The 25,407-nt window shown below is 39.1% G+C and overlaps 1 protein-coding gene across 12 annotated transcripts in view; it reads left to right on the forward strand.

The window, feature by feature from the left end:
- The window catches only part of LOC128690850 (mucin-3B-like), a 245,985-nt gene that overhangs the window by 36,312 nt on the left and 184,266 nt on the right, over positions 1-25,407 (forward strand). For all 12 annotated transcript variants that reach the window (XR_011392071.1, XR_011392075.1, XR_011392078.1 and 9 more), the window contains exons 10-12: positions 9,244-9,354; positions 11,230-11,416; positions 19,193-21,307. Coding sequence is in view for 8 of the 12 variants with exons in the window: in XM_070085103.1 (XP_069941204.1) it covers positions 9,244-9,354; positions 11,230-11,416; positions 19,193-21,307 (2,413 nt within the window). In the remaining 4 variants the exon portion in view is untranslated. The remainder of the gene's footprint in view (positions 1-9,243; positions 9,355-11,229; positions 11,417-19,192; positions 21,308-25,407) is intronic.

Below are 25,407 nucleotides of genomic sequence, written 5' to 3' on the forward strand. Positions count from 1 at the left end.
GTGTAAGTAAGTAAGTTTATTCAGGTATACACAAATACAGTTACATAGAATTATCATACATAGCAGCATATGTGTAGAGAGTGTAAAACGAAAGCCTGTAATTGTTTTACATGATGGTAGGATTGCTGGTGTCTTTTGTCTGTCTCATAAATATGCAAGATTACAGGTACGTCTTGCTACTTCTCCTTACACTTAGTTCACACTACACATACATGTACATGTTTATTTATACACACTCATATGAGTTTTCTTTGATTTTATCTTAATAGTTCTTGGTCTTATTACTTTTCCTTTTACATCCATGGGGAAGTGGAATAAGAATCTTTCCTCCGTAAGCCATGCGTGTTGTAAAAGTCAACTAAAATGCCAGGAACAATGGGCTAGTAACCCCTTTTCCTGTAATAATTACTAAAAAGAATAAGAAGAAAATTGTCAAAGTGGGAAGTCTGAATGTGCGTGGATGTTGTGCAAATGATAAGAAAGAGATGATTGTGGATGTTATGAATGAGAAGAAGCTGGATGTTCTGGCTTTAAGTGAAACAAAGCTGAAGGGGGTGGGAGAGTTTCAGTGGAGAGGAATAAATGGGATTAGGTCAGGGGTTTCAAATAGAGTTAGAGTTAAAGAAGGAAGGAGTAGCAATAATGTTGAAGGATAAGTTATGGCAGGAAAAGAGGGACTATAAATGTATTAATTCAAGGATTATGTGGAGTAAAATAAAGGTTGGATGTGAAAAGTTGGTTATAGTAAGCATATACGCGCCTGGAGAAGAGAGAAGTGTAGAGGAGTGAGAGATATTTTGGGAAATGTTGAGTGAATGCGTGGGGAGTTTTGAACCAAGTGTGAGAGTAATGGTGGTTGGGGATTTCAATGCTAAAGTGGGCAAAAATATTGTGGAGGGAGTAGTAGGTAAATTTGGGGTGCCAGGGGTAAATGAAAATGGGGAGCCTTTAATTGAGCTATGTGTAGAAAGAGGTTTGGTGATAAGTAATACATATTTTATGAAGAAGAGGATAAATAAATATACAAGGTATGATATAGCACATAATGAAAGTAGTTTGTTAGATTATGTATTGGTGGATAAAAGGTTGATGGGTAGGCTCCAGGATGTACATGTTTATAGATGGAAAACTGATGTATCGGATCATTATTTAGTTGTTAGAGTAAGAGGTAAATGGGAAAAGAGAAAAAATGGCAACAACAAGTAAGAGGGAGGTGAAAGTGTATAAACTAAGGGAGGAGGAAGTTCGGGTGAGATATAAGCAACTATTGGCAGAAAGGTGGGCTGGTGCAAGTATGAGTAGGGGGTGGGTTGAAGAGGGTTGGAATAGTTTAAAAAATGAAGTATTAGAATGTGGGGCAGAAGTTTGTGGTTATAGGAGGGTGGGTGCAGGAGGAAAGAGGAGTGATTGGTGGAATGATGAAGTAAAGGGTGTGATAAAAGAGAAAAAGTTAGCTTATGAGAGGTTTTTACAAAGCAGAAGTGTTATAAGAAGTGTAAAGTATATGGAGAGTAAAAGAAAGGTGAAGAGAGTGGTGAGAGAGCACAAAAGGAGAACAGATGATAGAGTGGGAGAGGCACTGTCAAGAAATTTTAATGAAAATAAGAAAAAAATTTGGAGTGAGTTAAAAAAGTTAAGAAAGCCTAGGGAACGAATAGATTTGTCAGTTAAAAACAGAGTAGGGGAGTTAGTAGATGGGGAGATGGAGGTATTGGGTAGATGGCGAGAATATTTTGAGGAACTTTTAAATGTCGACGATGAAAGGGAGGCGGTAATTTCATGCACTGGCCAGGGAGGTATACCATCTTTTAGGAGTGAAGAAGAACAGGATGTGAGTATGGGGAGGGTGCATGAGGCATTACGTAGAATGAAAGGGGGTAAAGCAGCTGGAACTGACGGGATCATGACAGAAATGTTAAAAGCAGGGGGGGATATAGTGTTGGAGTGGTTGGTATTTTTGTTTAATAAATGTATGAAAGAGGGGAAGGTACCTAGGGATTGGCAGAGAGCTTGTATAGTCCCTTTATATAAAGGGAAGGGGGACAAAAGATATTGTAAAAATTATAGAGGAATAAGTTTACTGAGTATACTAGGAAAAGTGTACTGTAGGGTTATAATTGAAAGAATTAGAGATAAGACAGAATGTAGGATTGCGGATGAGCAAGGAGGTTTTTAGAGTGGGTAGGGACTGTGTTTACCTGGAGAGTTTACCTGGAGAGAGTTCTGGGGGTCAACGCCCCCACGGCCCGGTCTGTGACCAGGCCTTCTGTGTAGATCAAGTGTTTACATTGAAGCATATATGTGAACAGTACTTAGATTTAGGTAGAGAAGTTTTTATTGCATTTATGGATTTAGAAAAGGCATATGATAGAGTGGATAGTGGAGCAATGTGTCAGATGTTGCAAGTATATGGAATAGGTGGTAAGTTACTAAATGCTGTAAGGAGTTTTTATGAGGTTAGTGAGGCTCAGGTTAGGGTGTGTAGAAGAGAGGGAGACTACTTCCCAGTAAAAGTAGGTCTTAGACAGGGATGTGTAATGTCACCATGGTTGTTTAATATATTTATAGATGGGGTTGTAAAAGAAGTAAATGCTAGGGTGTTCGGGAGAGGGGTGGGATTAAATTATGAGGAATCAAATACAAAATGGGAATTGACACAGTTGCTTTTTGCTGATGATACTGTGCTTATGGGAGATTCTAAAGAAAAATTGCAAAGGTTTGTGGATGAGTTTGGGAGTGTGTGTGTAAAGGTAGAAAGTTGAAAGTGAACATAGAAAATAGTAAGGTGATGAGGCTATCAAATGATTTAGATAAAGAAAAATTGGATATCAAATTGGGGAGGAGGAGTATGGAAGAAGAGAATGTTTTCAGATATTTGGGAGTTGACGTGTTGGCTGATGGATTTATGAAGGATGAGGTTAATCATAGAATTGATGAAGGAAAAAAGGCGAGTGGTGCGTTGAGGTATATGTGGAGACAAAAAACATTATCTATGGAGGCAAAGAAGGGAATGTATGAAAGTACAGTGGACCCCCGCATAACGATCACCTCCAAATGCAACCAATTATGTAAGTGTATTTATGTAAGTGCATTTGCACGTGTATGTTTGGGGGTCTGAAATGGACTAATCTACTTCACAATATTCCTTATGGGAACAAATTCGGTCAGTACTGGCACCTGAACATACTTCTGGAGTGAAAAAATATCGTTAACCGGGGGTCCTCTGTATAGTAATACCAACACTCTTATATGGGTGTGAAGCTTGGGTGGCAAATGCAGCAGTGAGGAGGCAGTTGGAGGCATTGAAGATGTCCTGTCTAAGGGCAATATGTGGTGTAAATATTATGCAGAAAATTCGGAATGTGGAAATTAGGAGAATGTGTGGAGTTAATGAAAGTATTAGTCAGAGGGCTGAAGAGGGGTTGTTGAGGTGGTTTGATCATTTAGAGAGAATGGATCAAAGTAGAATGACATGGAGAGCGTATAAATCTGTAGGGGAAGGAAGGCAGGGTAGGGGTCGTCCTCGAAAAGGTTGGAAGGAAGGGGTAAAGGAGGTTTTGTTGGCGAGGGGCTTGGACTTCCAGCAGGCATGCGTGAGCGTGTTTGATAGGAGTGAATGGAGACGAATGGTATTTGGGTCCTGACGAGCTGTTGGAGTGTGAGGAGGGTAATATTTAGTGAAAGGATTCTCCTTTTTCTATATAGCTCTTGTTCTTTATTTCGTCTATTGTCCATGGGGAAGTGGAGAAGAATCTTTCCTCCGTAAGCCATGCGTGTCGTATGAGGCGACTAAAATGCCGGGAGCAATGGGCTAGTAACCCCTTCTCCTGTAGACATTTACTGAAAAAGAGAAGAAGAAAAACTTTATAAAACTGGGATGCTTGAATGTGCGTGGATGTAGTGCGGATGACAAGAAACAGATGATTGCTGATGTTATGAATGAAAAGAAGTTGGATGTCCTGGCCCTAAGTGAAACAAAGCTGAAGGGGGTAGGGGAATTTCGGTGGGGGGAAATAAATGGGATTAAATCTGGAGTACTGAGAGAGTTAGAGCAAAGGAAGGGATAGCAGTAATGTTGAAGGATCAGTTATGGAAGGAGAAAAGAGAATATGAATGTGTAAATTCAAGAATTATGTGGATTAAAGTAAAGGTTGGATGCAAAAAGTGGGTCATAATAAGCATGTATGCACCTGGAGAAGAGAGGAATGTAGAGGAGAGAGAAAGATTTTGGGAGATGTTAAGTGAATGTATAGGAGCCTTTGAACCAAGTGAGAGAGTAATTGTTGTAGGGGATCTGAATGCTAAAGTAGGAGAAACTTTCAGAGAGGGTGTGGTAGGTAAGTTTGGGGTGCCAGGTGTAAATGATAATGGGAACCCTTTGATTGAACTTTGTATAGAAAGGGGTTTAATTATAGGAAATACATATTTTAAGAAAGAGGATAAATAAGTATACAAGATATGATGTGGGGCGAAATGACAGTAGTTTGTTGGATTATGTATTGGTAGATAAAAGACTGTTGAGTAGACTTCAGGATGTACATGTTTATAGAGGGGCCACAGATATATCAGATCACTTTCTAGTTGTAGCTACACTGAGAGTAAAAGGTAGATGGGATACAAGGAGAATAGAAGCATCAGGGAAGAGAGAGGTGAAGGTTTATAAACTAAAAGAGGAGGCAGTTAGGGTAAGCTATAAACAGCTATTGGAGGATAGATGGGCTAATGAGAGCATAGGCAATGGGGTCGAAGAGGTATGGGGTAGGTTTAAAAATGTAGTGTTAGAGTGTTCAGCAGAAGTTTGTGGTTACAGGAAAGTGGGTGCGGGAGGGAAGAGGAGCGATTGGTGGAATGATGATGAAAAGAGAGTAGTAAGGGAGAAAAAGTTAGCATATGAGAAGTTTTTACAAAGTAGAAGTGATGCAAGGAGGGAAGAGTATATGGAGAAAAAGAGAGAGGTTAAGAGAGTGGTGAAGCAATGTAAAAAGAGAGCAAATGAGAGAGTGGGTGAGATGTTATCAACAAATTTTGTTGAAAATAAGAAAAAAGTTTTGGAGTGAGATTAACAAGTTAAGGAAGCCTAGAGAACAAATGGATTTGTCAGTTAAAAATAGGAGAGGAGAGTTTTTTAAATGGAGAGTTAGAGGTATTGGGAAGATGGAGGGAATATTTTGAGGAATTGTTAAATGCTGATGAAGATAGGGAAGCTGTGATTTCGTGTATAGGGCAAGGAGGAATAACATCTTGTAGGAGTGAGGAAGAGCCAGTTGTGAGTGTGGGGGAAGTTCGTGAGGCAGTGGGTAGAATGAAAGGGTATAAGGCAGCCGGGATTGATGGAATAAAGATAGAAATGTTAAAAGCAGGTGGGGATATAGTTTTGGAGTGGTTGGTGCAATTATTTAATAAATGTATGGAAGAGGGTAAGGTACGTAGGGATTGGCAGAGAGCTTGCATAGTTCCTTTGTGTAAAGGCAAAGGGGACAAAAGAGAGTGCAAAAATTATAGGGGGATAAGTCTGTTGAGTATAACTGGTAAAGTGTATGGTAGAGTTATTATTGAAAGAATTGAGAGTAAGACGGAGAATAGGATAGCAGATGAACAAGGAGGCTTTAGGAAAGGTAGGGGGTGTGTGGACCAGGTGTTTACAGTGAAACATATAAGTGAACAGTATTTAGATAAGGCTAAAGAGGTCTTTGTGGCATTTATGGATTTGGAAAAGGCGTATGACAGGGTGGATAGAGGGGCAATGTGGCAGATGTTGCAGGTGTATGGTGTAGGAGGTAGGTTACTGAAAGAGTGAAAAGTTTTTACGAGGATAGTGAGGCTCAAGTTAGAGTATGTAGGAAAGAGGGAAATTATTTCCCAGTAAAAGTAGGCCTTAGACAAGGATGTGTGATGTCACCATGGTTGTTTAATATATTTATAGATGGGGTTGTAAGAGAAGTAAATGCGAGGGTCTTGGCAAGAGGCGTGGTGTTAAAAGATAAAGAATCACACATAAAGTGGGAGTTGTCACAGTTGCTCTTTGCTGATGACACTGTGCTCTTGGGAGATTCTGAAGAGAAGTTGCAGAGATTGGTGGATGAATTTGGTAGGGTGTGCAAAAGAAGAAAATTAAAAGTGAATACAGGAAAGAGTAAGGTTATGAGGATAACAAAAAGATTAGGTGATGAAAGATTGGATATCAGATTGGAGGGAGAGAGTATGGAGGAGGTGAATGTATTCAGATATTTGGGAGTGGACGTGTCAACAGATGGGTCTATGAAAGATGAGGTGAATCATAGAATTGATGAGGGGAAAAGGGTGAGTGGTGCACTTAGGAGTCTGTGGAGACAAAGAACTTTGTCCTTGGAGGCAAAGAGGGGAATGTATGAGAGTATAGTTTTACCAACGCTCTTATATGGGTGTGAAGCATGGGTGATGAATGTTGCAGCGAGGAGAAGGGTGGAGGCAGTGGAGATGTCATGTCTGAGGGCAATGTGTGGTGTGAATATAATGCAGAGAATTCGTAGTTTGGAAGTTAGGAGGAGGTGCGGGATTACCAAAACTGTTGTCCAGAGGGCTGAGGAAGGGTTGTTGAGGCGGTTCGGACATGTAGAGAGAATGGAGCGAAACAGAGTGACTTTAAGAGTGTATCAGTCTGTAGTGGAAGGAAGGCAGGGTAGGGGTCGGCCTAGGAAAGGTTGGAGGGAGGGGGGTAAAGGAGGTTTTGTGTGCGAGGGGCTTGGACTTCCAGCAGGCATGCGTGAGCGTGTTTGATAGGAGTGAATGGAGACAAATGGTTTTTAATACTTGACGTGCTGTTGGAGTGTGAGCAAAGTAACATTTATGAAGGGATTCAGGGAAACCGGCAGGTCGGACTTGAGTCCTGGAGATGGGAAGTACAGTGCCTGCACTCTGAAGGAGGGGTGTTAATGTTGCAGTTTAAAAACTGTAGTGTAAAGCACCCTTCCGGCAAGACAGTGATGGAGTAAATGATGGTGAAAGTTTTTCTTTTTCGGGCCACCCTGCCTTGGTGGGAATCGGCCAGTGTGATAATAATAAAAAAAAATAAAGTCAGGGAAACCGGTTATTTTTATATAGCCGGACTTGAGTCCTGGAAATGGTAAGTACAATGCCTGCACTCTAAATGAGGGGTTCGGGATATTGGCAGTTTGGAGGGATATGTTGTGTTTCTTTATACGTACAGTGGACCCCCGGTTAACGATTTTAATCCGTGCAAGAGGGGTAATTGTTATGCGAAATAATCGTTATGTGAATGAATTTTCCCCATAAGAAATAATGGAAATAAAATTAATCCGTGCAAGACACCCAAAAGTATGAAAAAAAAAATTTTACTACATGAAATATACATTTTCCCACACACAAAGAGAAGGATACATGCACAATAGTAGAGTAGTACATGCACAGTATATATTGTGCATGTACTAGTCTACTAAATGAAGAATAAATGACACTTACCTTTATTGAAGATGCAGCAATGACTGATGAGACACTGTGTCCTGGGAGTGCCTTTTCCTCCTGAGTACTGTAGGTCCTGTTTGGCATTTTCTTCCAGAACAGGCCTTATCACACTGTGTATGCCACTACGATTCTTAAATCTCTCAAACCAACCTTTGCTGGCTTTAAATTCACCAATATGAGCACTAGTTCCAGGCATTTTTCCCTGTTCACCTGGGTGTTAGTCGACTTGTGTGGGTTGCATCCTGGGAGACAAGATTAAGGACCCCAATGGAAATAAGTTAGACAGTCTTCGATGACACTGACTTTTTTGGGTTATCCTGGGTGGCAAATCCTCTGGGGTTAATTGTTTCTTGGTATTCTCAATAAGCCACACCAACAACGGTGCTACAGCAGCAGCAGCAGCAGCAGCTGACAGTGCAGCAGCAGCAGCAGCAGCTGACAGTACAGCAGCAGCAGCAGCTGTACAACCAATAGTAGCGATGGTTGATTGGGGTTTATTATACAACCTGGCCAGCTCGGAGACATGCACTCCACTTTCATACTTATCAATGATCTTTTTCTTCATCTCTATTGTAATTCTCACCCTTATTGCTGTAGGGTTGGCACTAGAAGCTTTCTTGGGGCCCATGGTCACTTATTTTCCAGAAAAAGCACCGAAAACACTGTAATAATACGAAATATTCCGATTGTATGCTTGGATGTTACCGCGGAGGCTGGCTGGTAAACAATGCCACCGGCGGAACATGTGAGCGTGGCTCAGGCCGCACATTGGACGCGTCTCGGACGAAAATCGGTAAGCGGGTTTTTAAGCGGTATGTGAGGCAAAATTTTTGCGATTAAAGTAAGCGGTATGCGAAATAATCGCTATGTGATGCCATCGTTATGCGGGGGTCCACTGTATATGCTTCTAAACTGTTGTATTCTGAGCACCTCTGCAAAAACAGTGATTATGTGTGTGAGTGAGGTGAAAGTGTTGAATGATGATGAAAGTATTTTCTTTTTGGGGATTTTCTTTCTTTTTGGGTCACCCTGCCTCGGTGGGAGATGGCCGACTTGTTAAAAAAAAAAAAAATGATTTGTCAGAGCATTATTCCTTTTAAAAATTACATGAGAATGGAAGTGTTGGTCTTTAGTTATTCTACTATACCACTGTGGAGACAACTTGTACACAATGTAAGGTGTTTGTATGAATGTTTATGAACCATAACCAGATGCATCATCTGTTTGTTTACATAGTTGGTGGGGTGGCCAGGCAGGCTTCCCTACACTACCCTATCTACCACACGACTTTTTACAAATAAATACTTTTCACCTTTCACCCTACATTAAGACTACAAATATTTTAAGGTAAGTAATGAGTGTACTGTATATGCATTTTATCACTCTATGGAGCTTTAAGCATCGTCGTAGTATATTATATGTGGGTGGGGGTGGCCAGGAGGGCTACCACACCTAACTTCTTACAGTAAATACTACTCACCTTTTGCCCTACATTAAGACTATGAATATTTTGAGGTAAATAATGAATGTACTGTGTGTGTATTTTACTTTTTATTGTTTTTTTAATGCCTAGCCCTATTGCTAACTTAATATATGTTAGTGTAAACTTGTTATCTGGCATTTATATGCATTTGTAAGTGGAAAGAATGGTGTTCTGCTTTCCGGCGATGTCTGCTAACCTGCAGTAAAAGTGGGGCCCTACTGTAATGTGTTTCCTTAATGTATCTTCTATTATTTCTAAAATTGAAATTTCTTTGTAAAAATTAAATACCTTATTTTCAGTGGATTCAGCAGATGAAGAGCTATTAAGTGTTATGGTTGGATTAGCAGATGGCTCACAGATAGTTTCTCCAGATGATAATGATGCAGTTCTTTCCACACAGAAATCCATATGTGAGTTTTAAGCTTTACCTCTTTTTCAATGTCATTTGATTTAAAGACCAATAAAATGTTAGTTTATATGAGGTGATTTTTAATTATGTTTAGTTGTACTTTACAATATTGTACAGTATCAACATTATAAATAGTATATTTTTTTTGTAAGGTAAACCCTCTCAGAATATATGGGTTTTGTTCCTGGAAATCTGCTTGTACTGTAAAAATTTTATATGATGTGAAGAACTTTTTTCGTTTAACTCATTAACTATCTCCCACTAAGGTAAGGCAACCCAGAAAAAAAGGAAATGTGTTTACCATCTCTTATTCAGTATCAGTCTTACTGAAAGTGTGTGGATACCACAATTCAACTGACTCTCTTGACTGCAATATCTCCACTCATCTTTCAGAATACATGTGCTGTACTCTGCACCTCCAGGACTCAAGTCCAACTCACTGATATCCCCTGACTCTCTTCATAAGTGTTACCTTGCTCACACTTCAACCACATGTCAAGCCATAAAACCACTCTTGCTTGCTGGATGCTCTAACCCCTAGTACTCAAAACCTCCTTTGTCCCTTGCCCACACTCTTTCCTGGGATGACACATATTCCTCCTTTTCCCCCCCCCTCAAGGGAGGTTCCTTGATGCTGGTGAAGGGCTCTTGATCTAGGGAATTGCATCTGTACTCCAGTTCCCTGAATTGAGCCTGAATGCCTTTCATCCCCCCCCTTCCCAGGCGCTGTATAATCTCGATGGGTTTAGTGCTCCCCCATAATAATAATAATAATAATAATAATTAATAATAATAATAATAATAATATTTGAATGATGATGAAAGTATTTTCTTTTTGGGGATTTTCTTTCTTTTTTGGGTCACCCTGCCTCGGTGGGAGACGGCCGACTTGTTGAAAAAAAAAAAAAATAATATTCCTCCTTCCTTTCACCCCAGATTTATGGGGAGAAAAAAAACAATTATGTCCCTGAAACCTCCAGATTCCAGGTTTACCAAACTTTTTTCTAGTGTTCCATTCTTTGTAATATTTGCTACAGTACAACTTGGCTTGCATACTGGTAGTGCTTTCCTGTTGACAAGGAAGAGTGAGAAGAGGATTGATGTGGGCCTACTGGGCTGAGCTGGATGATTGATTCTCTGCAAAAGCACAGGCAGACTCCATCACACATGCACTTCCTTGAAGCTTTCTAAGACTTTCTACAGTACCACCATTGATTCACACTTATTCTTTTCTGGCACCTCCAGTATCACTAGTATTTCTCCTGGGTGCTATAGTTAATATCCAGTGATGAGGTGGGTTGAGAAAATATTGAAAATCCTTTGATTAATACAAATTGCATGAGGTAGGCAACACTCCTAGAAAAAGCAGTTGTCTGTGGTGTGAGTAACAAAAGAAAGGAGCTGTGGCTTCATGAGTACACTACCCTTATGCCCATCTGCCTAACTTGTCTCAGAAGGGAAGATTTCAAAAAAACTAGAACCAGGATTTTGTGCTTAATTTGATACTATGGAAGCCTATGGTGGTAGTACCAAAATTTTGCAAATTAGCTGAATCTTCCAGAGATTTTGTGCTATTAAAATTCATGGTTACCCAATTTTGAACTAATTTGCATCCAAATCACACTGTTACAAAAGGGCTTACTGTATTTAATTCATGAATTGTGACTATTCATTGGTTGAATGATTTTGTATTTCTCTATATCATTGATGCTAATTTTCACATTGTTTTAGCATATGTAAATAATGGATAAAAAGAAAAGCAGTATAATGTGATACTACAGGGTCGCATTGTATTGCATTTGTTATTGTCCATTTTGTTGATATTTTACACCATTTCTCTCCATGTGTAAATCATTATTTTGAAAATTTATCACAGGTTCTTCTGGGAAAGGGCTGAGTCAGAATCCAGCTTGGGAAGGCAATCTTGGCAGAGAAGATGAAAGTGAAGAAGAAGAAACTAGGGAAATGACTCAGCGCATATGGGATTCAATATTACCATCTGAAGAAGAGGCAGAGAATAGAGTGGAGGGCCAGGATAAACTGCATAAGCTTCCTTCCATGGTGTAAGTTAATATGAGTATTAGATATAATTAAAGTTCATGAGAAGAAGTAAATGTTCTTAATAGATCAGTATTTCATACCATACACAAATACCCACACATAGGAGAGAGAAGCTTGCGACCACGTTTCAGTCCGACTTAGACCATTTACAGGTCACATTAGCACAAAAGAGTGCAGGAGCCAGTATATATAAGTGAGGGGATTGGGACAGGACAAAGAGAGTAAGAAAAATAAGTAGTGGTAGTGGTAAGGGCCAATTCCAATGTTTCAGTCTACCGAAATCATAGCTATTTTGCTAGAATTCCATTTGTTCTATTGATTGAGTACAAGAAACTGCCCATTTACCGATTTCAACTACCCAATAACGTGGTGAGAAATTAGCAATTTGACCAATTTCACACAAATTTCAGAAGATGCCAATTTAAAAATAGGATCCAGAATAAAGAAGACAGACATTCCTGGCACTAAAATAACATTTTATCTGTTCATTAGTCACGTCTCCAGGCCCCTCTTAAATTGCTTTTGCTTTCCATTTTGAATTTTTATTCTCACAAAAAATAGAAGATTTACTGTTATGTATCCTATTGCATCATTGTAAAATCGGTATAAATAATATCAGCACACTTGTGCAAGAATATTAGACTCACCAGTTGATGTGTATTGGACGCGTGGCGTGATTTGTTTAGTCTTGAACACCGGCAAAAATCGAACATTTCCGGTAGTTTGCATTCAATTTCAAGGTACTTGTCATTGTGACACCAATCAAAATTACCTCTGTTTCTGTAATATATCTTCCATTCTATCAAATGAGATCAAGAAAACGAGAATACAACCATAAATACATACGAAAATAGACTGCAAAGTCGCTGTTTTAAACCCAAAACACGGTTGGAGTTTTTTTCCCTCATGCACTGTGTGCTGCAGGATTTTTTTTAAACTGCACACACTGACCATGCAGACCCATTCTTTCACATCTAGGCCTACCAGCCTTTTCCCCCTTGATCTGAGGGTGCTAGAATTTACGCGTACTAGTATGTCACTAACTGGTGTGTAAAATGTACTAGTATGTCAAAAACCCTGAAAGGGTTAATTTGTAAGAGCCTAAGTTCATTTGTTCTGCAAGTCAGTTGAAGCACCTGCAGTGTTTGTAGGTAAAGTAAAGTTGGTGTTCCATGATATTACATAGGCTTACATTACATCATCTTTCTTTCAACACACCGGCCGTATCCCACTGAGGCGGGGTGGCCCAAAAGGAAAAATGGAAGTTTTTCCTTTTACATTTAGTAATATATACAGGAGAAGGGGTTACTAGCCCCTTGCTCCTGGCATTTTAGTCGCCTCTTACAACACGCATGGCTTACAGAGGAAGAATTCTGTTCCACTTCCCCATGGAGATAAGAGGAAATAAACAAGAACAAGAACTAGAAAGAAAATAGCAGAAAACCCAGAGGGGTGTGTATATATATATGCTTGTACATGTATGTGTAGTGTGACCTAAGTGTAAGGAGAAGTAGCAAGACGTACCTGAAATCTTGCATGTTTATGAGAAAAAAAGGACACCAGCAATCCTACCATCATGTAAAACAATTACAGGCTTTCGTTTTGCACTCGCTTGGCAGGACAGTAGTACCTCCCTGGGCGGCTGCTGTCTACCAACCTACTACTTTACCTGCTTACATTACATATATGTTGTAAAATACTTGGAAAAGCACATAGTTATGCAAATCATTTTATGTAGACCAAGTCTTGACTTTAAAAATTATTTATTGTTCTAGCTTGTTTTTTGTTGAAGAATTATATAATTTTATTTGAATCATAAGGGAAAGTTTTACAATACTTTACCAGAAATATTCAGATTTTTGTGTTTTTATTATATGTAGTTGTGATTTTTTTCCTTTCTTTTCTTGGTTACTATATGGCATACAGTTATCTTTGGTATATGATAATTTGGCATGGGTATGGTGCATTTATTCCTATATATTGATCAAAATTTGGGGAGAGTTCCAGGACAAGACAATATTTTTGGGATTAAAGACTTTTACCATCTCCAGATATTAAGATTGCATAGGAACAAAGAGAATTTAGGAAGTGTAAGGGATGTGTAGACCAAGTGTTAACCTTGAGGCATGTAGGTAAACAATACCTAGGTAAGGATAAGAAGTTGCTTTCTGCATTTATGGATGTAGAAAAGGCATGTGATAGGGTGGTTTGGGGAGCAGTGTTGCAGATATAAATGTATGGAGTAGGTGATAGGTTATTAAAAGGAGTAAAAAAAGTCAACTAAAATGCCGGGAACAATGGGCTAGTAACCCCTTTTCCTGTAAAGATTACTAAAAAGAATAAGAAGAAAATTGTCAAAGTGGGAAGTCTGAATGTGCGTGGATGTTGTGCAAATGATAAGAAAGAGATGATTGTGGATGTTATGAATGAGAAGAAACTGGATGTCCTGGCTTTAAGTGAAACAAAGCTGAAGGGAGTGGGAGAGTTTCAATGGAGAGGAATAAATGGGATTAGGTCAGGGGTTTCAAATAGAGTTAGAGCTAAAGAAGGAGTAGCAATAATACAATTCAATAGTTATTTATTTATTTAGTTATTTATTGAGTAGCAATAATGTTGAAGGATAAGCTATGGCAGGAAAAGAGGGACTACAAATGTATAAATTCAAGGATTATGTGGAGTAAAATAAAGGTTGGATGTGAAAAGTGGGTTATAGTAAGCGTGTATGCACCTGGAGAAGAGAGAAGTGTAGAGGAGAGAGAGAGATTCTGGGAAATGTTGAGTGAATGTGTGGGGAGTTTTGAATCAAGTGTGAGAGTAATGGTGGTTGGGGATTTCAATGCTAAAGTGGGTAAAAATGTTATGGAGGTAGTAATAGGTAAATTTTGGGTGCCAGGGGTAAATGTAAATGGGGAGCCTTTAATTGAGCTATGTGTAGAAAGAAATTTGGTAATAAGTAATACATATTTTATGAAAAAGAGGATAAATAAATATACAAGGTATGATGTAGCACGTAATGAAAGTAGTTTGTTAGATTATGTATTTTTGGATAAAAGGTTGATGGGTAGGCTCCAGGATGTACATGTTTATAGAGGGGCAACTGATATATCGGATCATTATTTAGTTGTAGCTACAGTTAGAGTAAGAGGTAGATGGGAAAAGAGGAAGGTGGCAACAACAAGTAAGAGGGAGGTGAAAGTGTATAAACTAAGGGAGGAGGAAGTTCGGGTGAGATATAAGCGACTATTGTCAGAAAGGTGGGGTAGTGCAAAGATGAGTAGTGGGGGGGTTGAAGAGGGTTGGAATAGTTTTAAAAATGCAGTATTAGAATGTGGGGCAGAAGGGTGTGATAAAAGAGAAAAAGGTAGCTTACGAGAGGTTTTTACAAAGCAGAAGTGTTATAAGAAGAGCAGAGTATGTGGAGAGTAAAAGAAAGGTGAAGAGAGTGGTGAGAGAGTGCAAAAGGAGAGCAGATGAAAGAGTGGGAGAGGCACTGTCAAGAAATTTTAATGAAAATAAGAAAAATTTTTGGAGTGAGTTAAACAAGTTAAGAAAGCCTAGGGAAAGTATGGATTTGTCAGTTAAAAACAGAGTAGGGGAGTTAGTAGATGGGGAGAGGGAGGTATTAGGTAGATGGCGAGAATATTTTGAGGAACTTTTAAATGTTGAGGAAGAAAGGGAGGCGGTAATTTCATGCACTGGCCAGGGAGGTATACCATCTTTTAGGAGTGAAGAAGAGCAGAATGTAAGTGTGGTGGAGGTACGTGAGGCATTACGTAGAATGAAAGGGGGTAAAGCAGCTGGAACTGATGGGATCATGACAGAAATGTTAAAAGCAGGGGGGAATATAGTGTTGGAGTGGTTGGTACTTTTGTTTAATAAATGTATGAAAGAGGGGAAGGTACCTAGGGATTGGCGGAGAGCATGTATAGTCCCTTTATATAAAGGGAAAGGGGACAAAAGAGATTGTAAAAATTATAGAGGAATAAGTTTACTGAGTATACCAGGAAAAGTATACGGTAGGGTTATAATTGAAAGAATTAGAGGTAAGACAGAATGTAGAATTGCGGATGAGCAAGGAGGCTTCAGAGTGGGTAGGGGATGTGTAGATCAAGTGTTTACATTGAAGCATATATGTGAACAGTATTTAGATAAAGGTAGGGAAGTTTTTATTGCATTTATGGATTTAGAAAAGGCATATGATAGAGTGGATAGAGGAGCAATGTGGCAGATGTTGCAAGTATATGGAATAGGTGGTAAGTTACTAAATGCTGTAAAGAGCTTTTATGAGGATAGTGAGGCTCAGGTTAGGGTGTGTAGAAGAGAGGGAGAATACTTCCCGGTAAAAGTAGGTCTTAGACAGGGATGTGTAATGTCACCATGGTTGTTTAATATATTTATAGATGGGGTTGTAAAAGAAGTAAATGCTAGGGTATTCGGGAGAGGGGTGGGATTAAATTATGGGGAATCAAATTCAAAATGGGAATTGACACAGTTACTTTTTGCTGATGATACTGTGCTTATGGGAGATTCTAAAGAAAAATTGCAAAGGTTAGTGGATGAGTTTGAGAATATGTGTAAAGGTAGAAAGTTGAAAGTGAACATAGAAAAGAGTAAGGTGATGAGGGTATCAAATGATTTAGATAAAGAAAAATTGGATATCAAATTGGGGAGGAGGAGTATGGAAGAAGTGAATTGTTTTCAGATATGTACTTGGGAGTTGACGTGTCGGCGGATGGATTTATGAAGGATGAGGTTAATAATAGAATTGATGAGGGAAAAAAGGTGAGTGGTGCATTGAGTTATATGTGGAGTCAAAAATCATTATCTATGGAGGCAAAGAAGGGAATGTATGAAAGTATAGTAGTACCAACACTCTTATATGGATGTGAAGCTTGGGTGGTAAATGCAGCAGCGAGGAGACGGTTGGAGGCAGTGGAGATGTCCTGTCTAAGGGCAATGTGTGGTGTAAATATTATGCAGAAAATTCGGAGTGTGGAAATTAGGAGAAGGTGTGGAGTTAATAAAAGCATTAGTCAGAGGGCAGAAGAGGGGTTGTTGAGGTGGTTTGGTCATTTAGAGAGAATGGATCAAAGTAGAATGACATGGAAAGCATATAAATCTATAGGGGAAGAAAAGAGGGGTAGGGGTCGTCCTCGAAAGGGTTGGAAAGAGGGGGTAAAGGAGGTTTTGTGGGCGAGGGGTTTGGACTTCCAGCAAGCATGCATGAGCGTGTTAGATAGGAGTGAATGGAGACGAATGATACTTGAGACCTGACGATCTGTTGGAGTGTGAGCAGGGTAATATTTAGTGAAGGGATTCAGGGAAACCGGTTATTTTCATATAGTCGGACTTGAGTCCTGGAAATGGGAAGTACAATGCCTGCACTTTAAAGGAGGGCTTTGGGATATTGGCAGTTTGGAGGGATATGTTGTATATCTTTATACGTATATGCTTCTTAACTGTTGTATTCTGAGCACCTCTGCAAAAGCAGTGATAATGTGTGAGTGTGGTGAAAGTGTTGAATGATGATGAAAGTATTTTCTTTTTGGGGATTTTCTTTCTTTTTTGGGTCACCCTGCCTCGGTGGGAGACAACCGACTTGTTGAAAAAAAAAAAAAAAATATGAGGAGAGTGAGGCTCAGGCTAGGATATGCAGCACAGTGGGAGAGTACTATTTCTCAGCAAAAATAAGATAAAAACAAAGATGCATGGTATCACCATGGTTGTATAGCATGTTTATAGATGGGTTGTAAAAGCAATGAATGCTAAAGTGTTGTGGAGAGGTGTGGAATTAAAAGATTAATCTGATACAATCTGTTTTTTCATAAGGTTGAATCACAGTATATGAGGTGCTATCAAAAAGTTCCTAGACTGCTATGGAAAAAATATATAGGCTTATGTAATCACCTCATTGAAGTTGTCTTCCTTGAAGTATTCTTCTTGAGAGGTTATTATTCCAGTTTATACACTGATCCCAGCACTTCTGACACTTCTTTAAAAGTTTTTGGAACTCTTCTTTCCTAAAGGAACCTGGTGTGACCTGCTTTTCTGCTTGAATCTCCTTCACATTGTTAAAGTGCTGCCCCTTGGGTGCCAGTTTTATTTTAGGGACAGAAAAAAGCCACAGGGACTAGATCTGGGGATTAGGGAAGGTGGGGAGATGGCTACCTAGTTGTTTTTGTTCAGAAAACAATGGCCTTTCTGGGCTTGAGTCAACAGATGGGGCACAAATTTTGTATCCACTCATTTCATGTTCAAATTTTCGGTCACAATGCTTATCATGACCCATAAACTCCCACAGCACTTGCATTGTTCTGGATACTCTAATGATGATTTTCGTGAATAGCCTTCCTCACTTTTTCAGTGTTGGCATCTGTTTTTGATGTTGATGGACTACCAAAGCATTCATCCTCAGCCGACATTTGTCATGCTTTGAACTGAGAAAGCCATTCAAAATACTGTGTCCAACACATTGCTTTACCGTCAAATACTTGTTGTTTCTTGAGCTAGAAAGAGAATTTTGCACACAAACTGTTCTTTCTTTTAAAAATTTCATTCCTTTACACAAAAACACAACAACATACTGACTTGACAAAAAATGACCCTCTAACCTCAATGAAATGATCGACCGCACTGAAACTCTTCACACTACTTTGCAAAAGAGTGTATTAACATAACATGATTTAAGCCGCTACCATATTTTACCCTGGAAGCACTTGAAAGTTTGAGTTTGGGAACTTTTTGGTAGCTCCTTGTATATTATTAGTCATGCACCCGCATTCACTTTGTTTATGTTCTCATTTATAGCAGTTATGTTCTATGTTATAGCTATTATTGTACAACATTTATATTATTTACTGAATAGAACTCATTGTAGTAATTATTTATTATACTATCCAACATAAATAGATCCTATGCCCTCCTAGGTGAAGGGGGTAGGATAATTTTAGCAAAATTTCCATCTTTAATTTCTTTTGAATAGGCGGTATAAAGAATAAATTTATAAATTGTGAGAGATTATAATTTAATGAAGTAATAGAGATTTGTTCATATGTCTTCACTGGGTTTCACATTAGGAATTGCATGTTGCTACTTTTAATGGGCAACTTATGAATCACTGTATATAAATCTGTTGAGGTGGTTGTTGAGGTAGTTTGGGCATGTTTAGAGGATGGAGAGTGATAGGTTGATAGTGTATAAATCTGGAGTGGAAGGTAGGTCACCCCAGGAATTGTTGGAGGGAGGGGGTAAAAGAGGCTTCGAGTTCTTGGGGGCTAAAGCATCCAGCAGTTTGTGCAAGTGTGTTAGGAATGCATGGAGACAAGTGGTTTATTTTGGATGTGCTGTTGGAGTGTAAAGTAACTTTTAATGAAATGATTTAAGGAAATTGGTTAGCTAGAATTGATTCCTGGAGTTGGGAAGGGCATTGCCTCTACTCTGAAGGAGGGGTGGGACTATTGGACTTGGGAAGGGAGTAATCTGAAATGTGTTGTCAGCACTTTTCTGGAAAGACAGCAGTTGACTCAATGATGGTGAATGAATTATCTTGGGTCACCCTGCTGTGGTGAGAAATGGTTGTTGAGATTAAAAAAATTGTGGCATGTAATAGTATACTTAGTATTTACATTTAGTTGTGTAATAATTAGTATGCAAGTACAGTACTCAGTGTATGTATTGTATACCTTATTGATATTTATTTTTCATATTTTTTTGTCCAGATAAATAGAAAAATATAATTCTGTGTAAATACATAGTAATAGCATTCCTTTGTTTCTCAGGAGGGAAGAAGACGGAAGTATGGAAGGTGTAGATCATTCATCGTTTTGCTTACCACAGCTTGATGGTCCTGCTGATTGTGAGCCACAGTCTAGATTAGCAGTAAGGACTAAGAGTTTTGGTACCAGAGAAACCTTTGTGCCTTCAGGTAGTGCCCGGATCTCGAAACAGAATCCTGTGATATTGAAAAAAGCACAAGACTGTAGTAACAAAGACAGAACTGACCATTTTGGTAAAATGACTCGATATAATGAGAAAGCTGCTGTTTCAGGGACAAATTCTCCTGAGAAGTCAGTGTCTCGTAGAATTTATAGTGTTATGAGTAAATGCTCTACTGATAAAAAAATAAGTTATAAGTGTAGTGATAGTGATTCTAGTGATGAAGATTTTGTGATTCCTCAGTTTGATGGTGCAAATGATTTTATTTCACGCAAGAGCAGACGGCAACAATCATCACACAGCAACACGAATGCCCAACGTAGCATGGAACGAAATGCATTTTCTGTGGCATCTCAGCGACACATTAACCATAGTAGTAGGTCCACATCAGATAGTACACGTGATACATTTCATGAAAATATTTTAAAAAGGAACAGAGGTGATGGAAGTATGGGGACTAGAGTTCCATTATCATCTCAACACTCCCATTCACAGCATCAAGGCCCTCACACGAGACATCAAGTTGCCTCACCCTCTGTGCCTTATTCTACTGCTTCCCAGGGTTCAGTGCCTTCCTCACTTAACAGTGTACCTGGTAATTCTTCATCCTCTGTTCCCTCTGACTTTGGTATTAATGAGATGCTTGACCTCCCAGACTTCATGGATTTATCTTCACGTATGTCTTTAGCTGAAGGCCAGAGTTCTAGTATTATTAGTAGTAATGCTTTACAGGGTAATACGTGCTCACAGGCTAAAAATAAGTCTTCCAGGGGGAATAGAAAAGTAAATAACCAGTCACAGCATTTAGCCAAAACCACAATGTCCAGGGAGGCTCATTTACCAGCGCAGTCACCTTCAGTAGCTGCTGTGCCAGGACAAATGAATATTACTCCTCTGTCAAATATTGGGGTATCTCGGAGAGTTCCTGGCATTGGAAATGCCCTGGTTGTGCCAGCACTTGTTACAAACACAAGAGTAAATGTAAGTGGTCTCAACAATTCTCAGATGGTACTTCCACCTAATTATGTTTTGCAGCAACCTGGTAATCTCAGTGTCAGACACTCACCTTTAGGTACTGCAAACCAAAATTCATCTGGCTTACTGTTAGTGTCACAGGCATCAGCCAGTCACATTGCCACCACTTCTTATGAGGGTTTACAAAAACACTCAAATTCTCGGGGGCATAATAAACATGATTCAGGAATGTCTCAGTCTCAAAGTCAACAAAATTTGGGTGTAAATAATACTGGTCAGGAGTCAGCATGTCCTCAAGTACCTAGTCAGAATCACAAAGTCTCTCAAAAAGCCTATGCTACACAATCTAAACAGGAATTGGAACAGAGTATGCCAGAGACTGCAGTTGGCATGTGTGGGGCAATAAAGACAGTATTTCGACAAAATTCTGAACACTCGGTATATTCACCCATATCTGATGAGTCTGATACAGATGTGCTAAATACTACTAGAAAAATTACTGCAAACAGTGATACCATTGAAACAATAGATAGTGAGCCTAAGATTACTGAACCCTCAGGCAGGGAAGATATTCTAAAACAAGCATTTGATATGACACTTTTTGAAGTTATTGATCTTGAAGTTGAACCTATGGATGCTGATGACAGTAATGTGGAGACTGAGTCAAACAATTTGTCTGAGGAAAAAACTGTAAGTATGCAAATTCAGCAGTCTCCCTATCTAACTACATATACACATGACTTTGACAGTGAAAATTTAATAGAAGCTAGCAATAATAATGAAAATAAAAGTGCAGTGGCCAAAAAGGCAGTGATGAAAGAAAGTGTAAAGTACGAGGATGGAAACAAGTTCAGTGGCAATGTAAGCCACCTCGAGCAAAGTTTAGCCACCATGTCTACAAAGGAGGCTCCTGCACCAAGTACAAAATTCAAGAAGGACAAAAAGGAAAGAGAGAAGGTACATAATAAGCAGAAGACTTTGAGGTAAGCTTTTGTTTTCTAATGTTCATACAGTAACATAGGTGTGCTCTCATTCTCTGCAGTAGTTTGCCTTACATTCTTCCTATGTATTGTTTCATGATTAGTGTTCTTATAATGACCTCTGTTGAAAGCTTTCTTGAAATCTAAACAAATAAAATCCATCTATTTTCTTCTTGAATAATTTATGGGGCTTGTAGTAGCTTAATAGAACTGATGTACAAGAATTTGCTGATTGAGGATCAAACTGTTTGCTATTTAATTTTTACAATGTATGAATGTAATGATCAGGCTTTTTGACACCATGAGGTTGGCCAGTCCTGCAAAAGTAGTTTTTTGCAGTGTATCTGAGCTGATGAACTTATTAGTAGTGGACAGCCTTTCCTATAAATGAAAGCTCTGATTTGTGTGGCGGGATAGTTGATGCCCTACTAATTTCAGCAGCTGCTTCATCCATGTTGTGTGGCATTTATGCAGCTTCATTTGGGGCACCAGGCCTGCACAATAGAATTTTGAGTTAGGCCTGGTAGCCCACACATATCATCCTTTTTTTTCATTGTTTTCCTTTTTGGTTATGTATTGGCTAGTTGGCTTTGAGATCAGTCATAAAAAATCTTTGATGAATAGATGAACAGGCAGCTATTATTAGATGAAATAGCATGTAATAGTTCCTACTGGGTCTAGAGAAGTGAATATTGGATGTAGATTTTTTTTTATTAACACATCAGTAGTTTCCTACCAAAGCAGGGTGACCTATAAAAGAAGAAACACTTTCATCATCATTCACTCCATCACTGTCTTGCCAGAGGCATGCCTATATTACAGTTAATAAAAAACAACTACAACATATCAACACCCCTCCTTCAGAATGCAGACACTGTACTTCCCACCTCCAAGATTCAAGTCTGGCTGACCGATTTCCCTGAATCCCTTCATAAATGTTACTTTGCTCACACTCCAACATCACGTTAAGTCATAAAAACCATTTGTCTCCACTAGCTCCTATCTAACATGCTCATGCATGCTTGCTGGAAGTCCAAGCCCCTTGCATACAAAAACCTTCTTTACCCTCTCTCTCCAACCTTTCCTAGGCCAACCCCTACCCCATCTTCCTTTCACTGCAGATTTATATGCTTTTGATGTCATTCTATTTTGTTCCATCTCTCTAAATGTCTGAACCATCTCAGCAATCCCTCCTCAGCCCTCTGGATAATACTTTTAGTAACTCTGCACCTCCTTCTAATTTCCAAACTATGGATTCTTTGCATTATATTCACACTGCACATTGCCCTCAGACACAACATCTCTACTGCCTCCAGCCTTCTCCTTGTTGCAACATTCACCACCCCTCCTTCACACCCATAGATAATGTTCTTTGTCTCCACAGACTCCTCAGTGCACCACTCACCTTTTTCCTCTCAATAATTCTATGATTCACCTCGTCTTTCATAGACCCATCTACTGATAAGTCCACCCCCAAATATCTGAATACATTCACTTCCTCTATACTCCCTCCCTCCCAATTTGATATCCAATCTATCATTACCTAAATTTTTTGTTATTTTTTTTATTTTTCCCATGTTCATTTTTAATTTCCTCCTTTTACATACCCTATCAAACTCGTCCACTGACCTCTGCAGCTTCTCTTCAGAATTTCCAAAAAGCACAGTGTCATCAGCAAAAAGCAGCTTTGACAACTCCCACTTTTTGTTAGATTTGTTATCTTTTAATCTCACACCTCTTGACAACACCTGAGCATTCACTTCTCTTACAACACCATCTATAAATACTTTTTTTTTTTTTCAACAAATCGGTCGTCTCCCACCGAGGCAGGGTGACCCAAAAAAGAAAGAAAATCCCCAAAAAGAAAATACTTTCATCATCATTCAACACTTTCACCACACTCACACATTATCACTGCTTTTGCAGAGGTGCTCAGAATACAACAGTTTAGAAGCATATACGTATAAAGATACACAACATATCCCTCCAAACATAAATAAATGCATAAATACATAAATACATGTACAGTGGACCCCCGCATAACGATCACCTCCCAATGCGACCAATTATGTAAGTGCGTTTGTACGTGTATGTTTGGGGGTCTGAAATGGACTAATCTACTTCACAATATTCCTTATGGGAACAAATTCGGTCAGTACTGGCACCTGAACATACTTCTGGAATGAAAAAATATCATTAACCGGGGGTCCACTGTATATTGAACAACCATGGTGACATCACGCATCCTTGTCTACGGCCTACTTTTGCATACTCTAACCTGAGCCTCACTATCATAAAAACTCATCACTGCTTTCAGTAACCTACCACCTATTCCATACATTTGCAACATCTGCCACATTACCTTCCTATCCACCCTATCATATGCCTTTTCCAAATCCATAAATGCAACAAAAACCTCTTTCAAAACCTGTGTTTTGCATGATTTCCATGTTTCCAGATATGAATTGGCAAGGCTTGTAAATGTGGCATTAGACAGCCATTGAGTGTGTGTACATAGAGTACATACCTACTAGTTGTGCTTGTACTATATTAATTCACAGTTTACATCTTCAGAATTACATTAGTTCATTACCATAAGGAAGATTCTTGAGTAAATGTATATGAAACACTAGCCTCTGAAGGGTGTTAACATGATGACCTCTAACTTCATCCCATTTCTCTTGTGACTACTATTATGTCTGTGATTTTTTTTTTTTTTTAACAAGTCGGCCGTCTCCCACTGAGGCAGGGTGACCCAAAAAGAAAGAAAATCCCCAAAAAGAAAATACTTTCATCATCATTCAACACTTTCACCTCACTCACACATAATCACTGTTTTTGCAGAGGTGCTCAGAATACAACAGTTTAGAAGTACACCTACCATCTGACTTATGACCTGCTCGACATACGACGACTCGACTTACAACCGTGTTTTTTATGCCAAATTTCTGGGAAATAAACAAGTGTTTGTGTTGTACACAGTGTTTATCCTAAACCTTACAGTGTAAAATACAGTACTAGCAGCATAAAAAGTAAAATAAAACATGAAATATCAAAATAAAACAATAAAATAAAGTCATTACAAAAATGTTATGTTGATATTCAGTGGTAAAGTTCGACTTACGTCCATTTTGACTTAAGACCGGTTTCTTGGAACCGAACTCGGTCGTAAGTCGGATGGTAGGTGTATATACGTATAAAGATACACAACACATCCCTCCAAACTGCCAATATCCCAAAACCCCTCCTTTAAAGTGCAGGCATTGTACTTCCCATTTCCAGGACTCAAGTCCGGCTATATAAAATAACCGGTTTTCCTGAATCCTTTCACTAAATATTACACTGCTCACACTCCAACAGCTCGTCAGGTCCCAAATACCATTCGTCTCCTTTCACTCCTATCTAACACGCTCACGCACACTTGCTGGAAATCCAACCCCTCGCCCACACAGCCTCCTTTACCCCCTCCCTCCAATCCTTTCGAGGACAACCCCTACCCCGCCTTCCTTCCCCTACAGATTTATACACTCTCCATGTCATTCTACTTTGATCCATTCTCTCTAAATGACCAAACCACCTCAACAACCCCTCTTCAGCCCTCTGACTAATACTTTTATTAACTCCACACCCTCTCTTAATTTCCACGCACTGAATTTTCTGCATAATATTTACACCACACATTGCCCTTAGACAGGACATCTCCACCGCCTCCAACCGCCTCCTCGCTGCAGCATTTACAACTCAAGCTTCACACCCATATAAGAGTGTTGGTACCACTATACTTTCATACATTCCCTTCTTTGTGATTATCTTTACCTAAAGTACTAAAATGCTGTACTCTTTTCTTGTAAACTTTAATGTTAAGCAGTGATTTGTTATTTTAATTAGGAAAAAATAAAATAAGCACATAAGAGAAGTGAAGCTGTTTGATGTAATAATTCCTTAAGAACGATCTCTTAATTAACTTTAGTGGTTTGTCTAGAGGAAAATTGTGTGTGGGGGAATGTAGAGACTTGAGTCTTACCCTTTCTCACACTGTCAGCTGCAAACTTGCATTTAATTGTTAATTTTCATGTATAGCCTGTGTATGTGAAAAGCTTATG

This window comes from Cherax quadricarinatus, chromosome 1 (genome assembly GCF_038502225.1).
Source record: "Cherax quadricarinatus isolate ZL_2023a chromosome 1, ASM3850222v1, whole genome shotgun sequence".
Lineage (NCBI taxonomy): Eukaryota > Metazoa > Arthropoda > Malacostraca > Decapoda > Parastacidae > Cherax > Cherax quadricarinatus.